The sequence below is a fragment of the Schistocerca cancellata genome, chromosome 6 (genome assembly GCF_023864275.1).
Source record: "Schistocerca cancellata isolate TAMUIC-IGC-003103 chromosome 6, iqSchCanc2.1, whole genome shotgun sequence".
In the NCBI taxonomy this organism is placed as follows: Eukaryota; Metazoa; Arthropoda; class Insecta; order Orthoptera; family Acrididae; genus Schistocerca; species Schistocerca cancellata.
In genome coordinates this window covers 724,940,166-724,952,435 of record NC_064631.1, presented here as the reverse complement: position 1 = coordinate 724,952,435, position 12,270 = coordinate 724,940,166, and the positions used below count along the sequence as shown (strand labels likewise).

Below are 12,270 nucleotides of genomic sequence, written 5' to 3'. Positions count from 1 at the left end.
TGTGCCTAATAAGTTTTTAGGATAACTGTTATTTATTACCACGTCATAGAGAAGAACTAGTTCTTTCTCAAATTTTTCTTTTTCCACTGGTTAGTTGATCAGTCTGTGCATCATACGACGAAAATATGTGATCTTCTGTGCACTCGGAGGGCAAGATTGGTTGTGGATAATTATGTATTTTCTCGCTGGTTTACGAAAAATATCGAATGTTTGTTTAGAATTTTCGTTCGAAATTTTTAATCCAAAAAATTTATACTCTTATTTTTTCTCTTTCCATAGTGAAACTAATTTTTAATGCAAGCTATTGAATTGTAAATGCATAACGTTACTCTCTTCTATGGTTCCACCGAACAGCATTAAAATGTCATCCACATGTCTATAGCAATAAAGAATTTTTTTGGCTGTTGAGTGAACTACTTAAAAATTTTTTCCCTCTAAAGTGTTAACGAAAATATCAGCTAATGTACCCGCTATGCTTGAAGCCATTGCTACTCCATACTCTTGGAGATAAATTTCGTTTTCACACAGTTCTGCTTGACAATTTTTTTTGGTATTTGAGATAATTGTTTTTAATGATTTCTGCAGTCTCTGTTACTGGGATGTTTGTATACATATCACATATATCGAGTGATGAGAGGGGTTCCATTTTCTGGTATTTTTATATTTTTAATTTTATTGACAATATCGTAATAACATTTTGTAGTGTATTCTTTCTCATATGTATAATATTCCTTAAGGAGTATATTAAGTCTTTTAGTGACAGCATATTCTGTGGTATTAACCGTGTTAACAATTAGGCAAATCGGGATTTGTTCTCTACGTATCTCGGGCTGTGAACGCGGTGATGGTATTGTTGGATTCATTGTTATGGAATCTCTTATGACTTTTCCTGTGAATATGAAGTTACACCTTTTTAATGTTTATTTTAATTATGCATTAAATTTGCTGGTTGGGTCCCGGTAGATACTTTTAAAATTATTTTAATCGAAAAATTCCAGTTCTTTTCTATTGAAATACTCTTCTGACATAATTGTCAATGTATTTCCTTTATCTGATTTTGCACTAATTGTATTATGTTCTTCAAGCTTGTTATTAATCTGACGTATGATTCTACTGTCCTTTCCTCTAACATTGGTCTTGCTTTCTCGTTATCTTGTTTTCATGTTATTTTTGCAAGTAATGTTGTTTTGCTCATGAGGTGGCAACTGGGCCATATCAAGCGCTACTTTATTGTCTGCAATAATATTTTTAATCATGCTGTTTCCAAAGTGTGATTGTAAGTTAAATTTGGGTCCTTTATTTAGTACGTTCATTCCTGTGAGAGTGAATGTAATGTTTGTCAGATTTTCTACCTTGTGGAAGAATTTGAAGTTGCTTTGCATGTGATGTTTATTTTCACTGAGTGTATTTAGATTTTTTCTTGTATTAGTCTTTTTAACTTTTTATGTCTTAACTGAATGTTTGAACCCACACAACCCACAAATTTATTAATTGCTGATAAAATATGATTGGTTTATAAGGGTGATAGGTCACTAGGTACAGATGCAATAATAGTCTTCAACGATTATTGAGACACATATCACTTAAATTAGAGTCACTTTCGCAAGTAGGAGTCTACAACATTAAGTGTGAAGAATACTCAAAATTTTATATTGGAGAAGCACAAAGGAAAGTTAGCAGGCGATTTAAGGAACACACGATGATAACTGACAATAACCCATCCACCTTTGCTGTACACTTAAATGGCAGCAATCATGAAATATTAATATAGATGAATCACTTCAAATTTTACATAAGTTACAGAAAGGAAAACTCATGGATGTAGTGGAAGAGATTGAAATTTACATCCATCTAAAAGTCCAGTCAGATAGAGTTTAAATGAGCAAAAAGAGCTACACAATGGGTAATTCCTAAATATCTTTTTACCACTTCTAGAACGAAGCATTACAGAACCACAGAATGTAAAATTATGGCTACACTCATTAATAAATATTACTGTAATATGAAAGATCACGTACCCTTAAAGATGTTTTTACTCGTTTCTCAAAGTTTTCACTACTATTTCATTAAAGTTCTGCTATCGATTTTATATACAATATATTAGGAACAACTATACAATAATGACGTGCTCCCACAATAACAGAACAAATTTTTACAAGTTACTTTAAAGAAATTACATACAGTCATGTTTACACCAATGATGAACGGTAATTAAATCTAATTGAGAACAGAGGCATATGTAGTTAAGTATGTTAAAGCTTCAACTTCATGTACAGAAAGGTTTTGCAACAACTGCTGGAATGTAACGTGCTCCTAAAACAGCGGAAAGCTTTCTAATTTATGTTCTGACCATGACATGCAATCACAGGAGCAAGGACATACATGGCATAATATACTACTAAAGAATAATCTAAAAAGGAAGTTATGATGCGCCTAGTATATCTACTGATGTGACCTGTTCAGTGTCAAAATCAGAAGTATCAGGAATGTATCAAATATGTAATGCCTCCGTTTTATGTATTTGAAAACTGTCTAAGGTCGGAACTGTACAATAGTACGTGAAATACAGAGAATCATAGAAAAAAAGAAATTTTAAACTTCTCACTCTAATGGAAATGAAATGAGCGTTTGGCGTCATTGCCCGGGAGGCCCCTTGCAGAGCAGGTCCGACCGCCTTGGTGCAGGTCTTATTACAGTCGACGCTACATTGGGCGACCTGCGCGCTGGATGGGGATGAAATTATGATTAAGACAAAACTACAGCCAGTCCCTGAGCGGAGAAAATCTTCGACATAGCCGGGAATTGAACCCGGGCCCGTAGTACGGCAATCCGTTACGCTGACCACTTTTTTGTTGTTGATCTGATTTTGTTCTATGTTGTTCGTGGCTGTCGTCCGATAGCATCCGTTTAGGTTGTTCGTTGATCCGTTCACTGAGTTTTTTTATTGCAGAGGGTAGCTAAACCCTCTGACCGAACACGCTGAGCTACTGCGCCGGCATCACTCATCTATCGAGGCGGACCTCACGCTAATTAAGACCATAGAAGCATGGTCTTTCCCGAATGTACTTCTGACCAAAAGCTACTCTGGTAGCTTTCATCTGCCCAAACGCCATTGTATACATGACGGAGAAAGTACTTGCCTGTAAGAGAAAGGTGCTGCAACGTGTGAATGTGAAAACTGTCCGGCCGTGGGACGGAAGATCGGGATGAGGTGAGAGCATCGTCAAACTCCTCCATAATAAAGGCGGCATTTTAGCATCACGATTCTGAGAAAAGAAGGATCTCACCCAGGCTTCCTCCACTTGTTTCCGAGGGAAGAAGGCAGGGTGATAGTGGGTGGAGCTCAAAATTTCTGCAAAACTGCGGCCCAAGGCGCTGGAGATAGCAATAGGGTCGACAATGACATAATCTTCTATGATCAGGCAGGAAACTGTGGAATGAACCTTGGTCCCAGAGACATGGTGGTATTTGCCCCACATGTTCAGAGAGGGAGTGAAACAGTTAAAACGATTAGTAAATGAAGTCCAGCTTTTGTGCTATACCGAAGAATGTGACGACATAACGAATACGGTTCAGCATTGTAGGCTGCTCTTCCCGGTCATCACAACTGGGGGAGCGTTGTTCATCGGAGCGAACCAGGGAAGAATACAGCCTCCAGTTAGCCTTAGGGTGCTGCCGATTGGGGATACACGCAGGTGGGTGTCAGCAAATTGTAGTGAATGGGAAGTGGTCGCTCGAGTATGTGTCACAGAGAAGACGACGGCAAGCTGGACAGCGTGGAACGAGAGGTAGAAATGGAAATACGTGGGTGTGCAGTCTGAAAGGAACGTGGATGTTCCAGTCTAAGACAGATGAGTTTGAGCTGACTGAGGGCAGCCAGGAGGGAACCTCGCAGACAGCTTCTCGGAAGGGAATGGTGGGCGTTAAAGTCACTGGTTAGCAAAAACTGGTGAGAGTGCTGAGCAATTAGCTGGAGGAAGCCTGCCTTGGTGACAGAAAAGGTGAAACAGTGAAGGAAAATGTGGGCTGCAACAGTTCGCAGACGCGTGTTCAATCATACAGTTTGGCTATGGACATTATCTTGTATGAGCAGCGTGAATGTTGTCCTTGGGGGGAAGGTCAAAGTGGACCACAAGGAAACGAGAAAGCTGAAAGCTGAAGGATGCAATCCCGTTTTTTGAAGGCAGAAAAGAACAGAATGTTGTGATTCCAAGAGAAACCACGATTCCTCCTTTTTGGGTCTAATGCCACGAACGTTCCAATGGGGACGATCATAATGGGGAGGAGGGAACAAACGAAGGGCAGTCGCCTCGGCGGCTGCTGAATGTCAGCCTTCGAAGACTCACTGCTACAGAGTGCAGAGACTGGAGGATCTTGTTTCATGAAACCTGCAGAAGTGTTGGCATTCTCCCTGGGTCAGACTGCAGACTCCAGGACAGAAAAACGGTAGGTAGTGCGCACTGGCGAAAAGGAGGTTGGCCAGATGAGGGCGACACCGTTGAAGAGGATCTCCGAGTTGGGGAAGGAGAGGACTGTTCACCTTTGTTCGATTTATTAGGGTCTTTCCATTTGCCAGACGAAGGCTCAGGCTTTTGTTGGCCGGAGAGACGTAACAAGTCTTTGCGGGAGTGTTCCGTTTCTCCTTTCCAGCCTGCCAGTTACGTAGCAGGTGGTTTCGATGCCGGGGGGGGGGGGGGAGCGAAGATTTGGTGGATTGTTACGCAGATGTAGGAAAAGGAGATGGGGATGATACCGTGTTACTGGGCGATTTCATAGCAGAAGTACTGAACTGGAGGTGGCAAGTCGGGAGGCCATGTCCTCCACGCAGCGAGGCATAACAAGAACCGTACTGTAAGTTCAAATGGCTCTGAGCACTATGGGGCTTAAGATCTGAGGTCATCAGTCCCCTAGAACTTAGAACTACTTAAACCTAACTAACCTAAGGACATCACACACATCCATGCAGGAGGCAGGATTCGAACCTGAGACCGTAGCGGTGAGGCGCGGTTCTAGACTGAAGCGCCTAGAACCGCTCGGCCACCACGGCCGGCGTACTACAAGTTCCGCGTGGCAAAATGCGAGGCATTTCGACTAGCCAGCAACATGCGAGCGACAGGATAGGGTATTTGTTTTCCTTCAGCCAGTTCTTCTGCATGGCCTGCTCAGCGAGCCTCACAGGACGAGACAGCGTGGTCACCTCTACAGCTGATGCCGTGGGGAGGAGGAGGCAGGCAAGAGCATCTCTACCACAAGTAACACATTGAGCCGCTATTTGACAGAACACGAGCGTGTGATTTTAACGTTGACACTAGTACCGACACATCAGGTTTAGAATGTATGATCCGACCGTTATGATTTCATAGCCTGCCTTAATCTTCAGTGGAAGGATTACTCGATCAAATGTGAGAATGCGTATAGGCCCTAAGTTTGCATCATCCTCTTTGATTACCTGATGGACAGCAGTGATGCCCTGATTAGAGAGATGATGGTGGATTTCCCCCTCGGTCAGCCGTCAAGCAACTGAATGCAGATAATACCAAGCAAAGTATTCAGCGTACAATGGGTTTCGACACAAACAGGGTAGCCACGGGGGGGCGAAGCTGTAAGCAGTTACTGGACTTGAAAATCATAGTTGGTCTCCAAAAGCAAAATCTCATTACGTCAGCGAGAACAGGATTTCACAGGGTTTGCAATTGCATCAACACCTTTCCGAATAACTTTTGTTCTTTGGGACCCGCTGCGCAAAGTATGTCCTCTAATGACATGGTTATTATGAATATCAGCCAGCTACACAGCTTTTAAAATCGTTTTTAATTTATAAATCACTCACGATGAGCCCATTGTGGCATACTACCATCACCAGGTGCTCTGTACGTGCATAGTTACAGATCATTACATTAAAGCCATCACCTACCTATGTATTTACAGAGCATCTGGTGAGGGCAATATGGAGAAACAGACTCATCTTGAGCCATTTATAAAATAAAACCCATTTAGAAAGCAGTGTAGCTGGCTGACATTCATAATGATCATGTCATCACAGGATATTCCTGAGTAATAAACGGGTTAATCGTAGCAGAAGACTGCCCTCCTTCGGTGCGTGAGGAACCGGAGTGCGTGTCAAACGAGTGGGCTGGCCTTCAGGAGTCCACGGGGAGGAAGAAGAAACGGAGGAAGGGGAGGACATGGAGAACGCAGAAAGAAGGAAAAAACAGACAAGAGGCTGATCCGATGCCGGGCTACCGAAGCTTTAGAAAGCATTCCCGAAAATACCCAAGACATGATGTCTTAAACATTCTCTATCATCATGGCCCTTCTTCTAGTCCACGTTTTTCATATTTTTATTTCTTCTCCGTATCTGCAGAGAACCTCTTCATTCCCTATCGTATCAATCTGCTTAACTCTCAGCTTCCTCCTACAGCCCTACATCTCAAAAGCTTAAATTCTCTTCTTTTCTGGTTTTCTCACAGTCCATAATTCACCTCTGTACAACGCTTTGCTCTCATCGTACATCGTCACAAGTTTCTTCCTCAGATTAACGCAGATATTTGATGATAGTGAAATTATGTTGGCTAGAAATAAGCTTTCTGCCAGTGGTACTGCTTTTTATGTGCTTCTTGCTCTGTCTGTCACATGCTATTCTGCTTCCAAGGTAGCAGAATTCCTAAACATTGTTTATTTCGTGGTCACTAATTTCGATATTAAATTTATCGCTAATTTTATTTCTGCTGCTTCTAATTAGTTTCGTTTGTCTTCGCTTTGCCCTCAATCCATATTCTGTGCTCAGTAGACTGTTCACTCCATTCAAAACGTGCGACTCTTATCGCTGAGCCTTAATCCATCTTCTGGACTTACCCTTTATTTCTGACATTTCTGAATATGTCCGACATGTCTGTGACATGTCATCGTCAAAATATGTTGTCACAGAGAGCAGAGGGGTCACACATATTTTAACATTTCAGCATGCACTTCAGAATGGGCACAAAGTCCAAATCATGATTGTGTAAAATAAATGGACACTTAACAGTCAAACGGCGGAAAGTCCTTTAAAAAAAAAAACCTCAATGACAGACGACAGCTGCTTGTTGGAATATACCTCCTTTACGGATGCCATTTCGACGGCTACGTGTAACTCCGCCACCTATCGAAACTTCTGAAACTGTAGGGCCTGAAGTGTAAATGTTTCACGACGTCCCACAGCAAATTCCGAATTTTTTTCAGCCGAAACGGACCAAGAAAAAAATTGAACGCCCTTAGTATACGAATGTTCAGGTTTCTTGCAGTAACAGGCAGAACAAAGCATATAACCGTCATATTCTGTGAAGGTGCATTAATCTGCTGTCTGCAAATAAAATACGTATTTCAATAACTCCATGTTTAAAAACTTCCTGGCAGATTAAAGCTGTGTGCCCGACCGAGACTCGAACTCGGGACCTTTGCCTTTCGCGGGCAAGTGCTCTACCATCTGAGTCTCGGTCGGGCACACAGTTTTAATCTGCCAGGAAGTTTCATATCATCGCACACTCCGCTGCAGAGTGAAAATCGCATTCTGGGAACTCCATGTTTAGTTTGATTCCCAAGCCGCCACCCCCAACGTATCTGCTGCAATATGCTATGACATCGCCTATCTAGCCACTAATCACACCCTTCGACTCTCCCCCAACGCCACACTCATCATCCCGTCTTCATCACGAAAACTTTTTCATGTGTCGCCTAGCGTCACCATTACACCATGGCATCACTCACGTTCATCAGTGACCGTATTTTAACTGTAATATAAAATATCCACACTAGTTTAAAAACCCATTTGTATTTTACATCTATGTGTGTTTTACAAAATCCTCGTATATTGTCACCTGTTTTATGTAAAAATCTTCAATATCGTCCACCTATGTATTTTTTTTACAAAATTATGTGCTGCTGTTGGGTCTTCAGCCCAAAGACTGGTTTGATGCAGCTCTCCACTCTACTCTATCCTCTGCAACCCTCTTTATCTTCGAATAACTACTGCAACGTACATTCTTCTGACTCTGCTTACTGTATAAATCTCTTGGTCTCCCTCTACGCTTTTTACCCCCAACACTTCTCTCCAGTACTAAATTGGTGATCCCTTGATGTCTGAGAGTATGTCCTACCAACCGATTCATTCTTCTAGTCAAGTTGTGCCACAAATTTCTTTGTTCCTCAGCCCTATTCAGTACTTCCTCATTAATCATATGATCTACCTACCTAATCTTCAGTATTCTTCTGTAGCACCACATTTTAAACGCTTATATTTTCTTCTTGTCTACATGTTATATCGTCCTTGTTTTCACTTCCTTACACGGCTGCACTCCACACAAATATTTTCAGAAAAGTCTCCCTGACACTTAAATCACTGATGTTAACAAAATTTCTCTTCTTCAGGAATATTTTTCTTACCATTGCCAGCCTACATTTCATATCCTTCGGTCATCATCAGTTACTTTGCTGCCCAAATAGCAAAACTCATCTATTTTTTAAGTGTCTCGTTTTCTAATTTAATTTCGTCAGTATCATTTGATATAGTCTGACTACTTTCAGTGATCCTCGTTTTGATTTTGTTAATGTTAACCTTATATCCTCCTTAAAGACCCTGTCCATTCCGTTCAACCGCACTTCCAAGTCCTCCGCTGTCTCAAGGAGAATTACAATCTCATCGGTAAACCTCAAAGTTTTTATCTCTTCTCCCTGGACTTTAATTCCTACTCCAAATTCTTCTTTTGTTTCCTTTACTGCTCACTCAATATACAGATTGAATAACATCGGGGAGAGGCTACAACCCTGTCTCACTCCCTTCTTAATCACTGCTTCCCTTTCGTGACCCTCTTTTTTCTATACAAGTTGTAAATAGCCTTTCTCTTCCTATGTTTTACCCCTGTTACCCTAAGAATTTGAAAGAGATTATTCCAGTCAACATTATCAAAAACTTCTCTAAGTCTAAAAATGCTATAAATGTAGGTTTGCGTTCTGTTAACCTGTTACTGTCACCTTTTACATATTTTAACCATTTTTAAAGATAGTTTTTGTAACCTTTGGCTGAAGAGTGGTTTTATCCGCTGCCAGCCCGCCCTCTTGTGGGGAACTCAAGTAACACTGAAGGAACAAAAACCTTTAGTTTGATTTAAAGAAAAATGTGTGAAAGAGAGGTAAGAGTTGTGCTAGAAGTGACAGCAGTGTTACAGTAGGGCAGAAGTAGCACAGTGGTCGGGTACTCACCCGCGCCTTGTCCAGCTGGCTGAGCGCCTGCCTCTCCTTCTCCCGCCTCAGCGTTTCCTTCTCTTCGTCCAGCGACAAGTCGGAAGACGGCTGTGAGTAGTTAGATTCTGCTGAGCCCTGGTCAACAGCAACAGGCGGCCGCGTCAGTCAGCGCGCAAGGCAAGGCTCCGCCGCGTCTGCACCCTGCCTGCTGCGTTCCTCTCTGTATGGCTACGGCTGCAGGCAGCGTGTGTGTGTGTGTGTGTGTGTGTGTGTGTAGAGAGAGAGAGAGAGAGAGAGAGAGAGAGAGAGAGAGAGAGAGGGGGGGGATATGGAGGGAGGGAGGGAGGGAGGGAAAGGGGGGGGGGGGAGAGAGAGAGAGAGAGAGAGAGGGGGGGGGGGATGGAGGGAGGGAGGGAGGGAGGGAAAGGGGGGGAAGGAGGGAGAGAGAGAGACAGAGAGGGGGGGAGGGAGGGAGGGATAGAGGGGGGCAGGGGAGGGAGGGATGGAGGGGGCGGGGGAGGGAGGGATGGAGGGGGCAGGGCGAGGGAGGGGTGGGGCAGGGAGGGAGGGGGCAGGGGAGGGAGGGGGTGGGGGTGAGGGAGGGGCAGGGGAGGGAGGGAGGGGCGGGGGAGGGAGGGAGGGGCGGGGGAGGGAGGGGTGGGGGAGGGAAGGGCGGGGGAGGAAGGGAGGGAGGGGCGGGGGAGGGAGGGAGGGCCAGGGGAGGGAGGGAGGGGCGGGGAGGGAGGGAGGGGCGGGGGAGGGAGGGAGGGGCGGGGGAGGGAGGGAGGGTCAGGGGAGGGAGGGAGGGCCGGGGGAGGGAGGGAGGGCCGGGGGAGGGAGGGAGGGGCGGGGGAGGGAGGGAGGGGCGGGGGAGGGAGGGAGGGGCGGGGGAGGGAGGGAGGGGCGGGAGAGGGAGGGAGGGGCGGGAGAGGGAGGGAGGGGCGGAGGAGGGAGGGAGGGGCGGGAGAGGGAGGGAGGGGCGGAGGAGGGAGGGAGGGGCGGGGGAGGGAGGGAGGGGCGGGGGAGGGAGGGAGGGGCGGGGGAGGGAGGGGCGGGGGAGGGAGGGAGGGGCGGGGGAGGGAGGGAGGGGCGGGGGAGGGAGGGAGGGGGAGGGAGGGAGGGGGAGGGAGGGAGGGGGTGGGGGTGAGGGAGGGGTGGGGGGAGGGCAGGCCGGGGGAAACCGAGTATGTGGTTGGATGTGGAGTAGTGCAGGGCGGGTCAAAAAGAACTTAACAACCTTGGAATTTATTGAGGTAATTTACAGAATCGGTAGATGTTTCACGTAGTAGTAGACATCATCAAGTGTCACATGAAAGTGTCAAGTGTCATTTTGATCCGATGTGACTGCTATTTGCGATGCCGCAAACATCCCACTGATAATCAGTTTCTTCCCGCACTCGTTGGAGCAAATAGTGCATAACGTGTGCAACGGCAGCGTAGATTCTTCGTCTTTTCAGATCGGTTAAACTATATGGTAGGGGTCTTTAATGAAGCCCGAGAGAAGGAAATCCAGCGGTATCAAGTCCGGGGAGTGAGGTGGGCATGTAATTGGCCCTCCATGGCCAATCTACCGAGCCTAGGAAGCTATTATCGAGCAAAACTTCGAACTTCCGTGAGGAAATGAGATGGTGCACCGTCTTGCTGGTAGTAAACCACCCGTCTACGTCATCTTCATCGATATGCGAAATTAAAATGTTTTCAAGCATATCCAGATACACAAAACCAGTGACGGTTTTCTCCATGAAAAAGAAATGGCCACACTCTTTCGATTTGCTAAGGGCATAGACCATATTAGATTTGGGGCTACCACGAAAGTCTCCCAGGGTTGCATGTGGATTTTCGCTGCCCCACATTTACGCCGAACAATTGTTGGATGGTTCGTGTCATGAAACCAAAACTCACAGCAAGCAGTCTCCGCACCAGTGATGGTAGCCATTGCAACTGTAAACTACGATGAGGCTACTGATCGTGGAATGGGGTACTGTTGTACTACGTGAATTAAACTTTAGATTGTTTGCTACAAAGTGACATGTCTACCGATTCTGTAGGTTATCTCAACAATTTTCTATACCATTCCAAAGCTATAAAGTCCTTTTTGACTCACCCTGTACGTGTGAGGGGAAGGGGTGGGATGGGATGGAAGGGGAATGGAGGGGTGAGGAGGTGTGAGAGAGTAGGAGAAAGGAAGGGGAGCGAAAGGGATGTAAGGGAGCAACAGTTTATTGACATGAAGCCAAAGTGTTCTTATAAGGCCTTCTAATAAAATGCAAGCCAGTGGACCAACACCGCATTCCTCACCTCAGAAGAAATAAGACCCACATCAGCCCTCAGCGAAGGCAGCAGTGACAGTCTTCTTATATAGATTGGGATTACCATGATTAGCTCTCATGGATTGGGTACAATGATTCATAACGATTACTGCAACAATGCAATGAACAATGTCACAGGAAAAAGAGGGCTTATGTTCTGACTATACAACTGAAACATGATTATGTCTGTCTTTGCTTCCACATATTTCACTTTTAGCTTTCGTAAGCCCTTTTCTTGTGACGAACTGTGTACATGACGATTGATACAAGTATCAACGAGCATCAAAACAATCATAAGTATTTAAAAACATAGTTTCGTGTTTATGCAGTTACGAAGAAAGATTTATGAAATGCAGGGTATCGTTTTAAGGATTCTTTTCATACGTCGAAAGATATTACAACTGCATAAGTTATGTTGTTTGTGCAGTACAGCTATAGACTTGCTCCGAAAGTATTTGTTAACAAAAAGGACGAATGAAGATAGTTTCTTTTCGGGATAATGATGATTTTAAATGTTTTACTTTGAATGTGCACATATGATGTAAATATGTCAGAAATAAGAAAACCTGATACTTTCATTAGATTTAATTAAGAGGGTAGGGTATTGTACTTCCTGTGATATTACTGCCGCTGCTTGTTTACGACATCTGAATAATTTAGAAGTGGAACGCAGGAGGCATGTGAATTGAGCGGAGCCGTTACATCTTTAAATTTCTAATCTGTATGTGATCAGGTCAGATAC

At 44.4% G+C, this 12,270-nt stretch overlaps 1 protein-coding gene across 18 annotated transcripts in view; it reads right to left on the bottom strand.

The window, feature by feature from the left end:
• The window catches only part of LOC126088523 (voltage-dependent L-type calcium channel subunit beta-1), a 757,906-nt gene that overhangs the window by 322,817 nt on the left and 422,819 nt on the right, over positions 1-12,270 (bottom strand). For all 18 annotated transcript variants that reach the window (XR_007519958.1, XR_007519952.1, XR_007519955.1 and 15 more), the window contains one exon: positions 9,238-9,354. Coding sequence is in view for 9 of the 18 variants with exons in the window: in XM_049906678.1 (XP_049762635.1) it covers positions 9,238-9,354 (117 nt within the window). In the remaining 9 variants the exon portion in view is untranslated. The remainder of the gene's footprint in view (positions 1-9,237; positions 9,355-12,270) is intronic.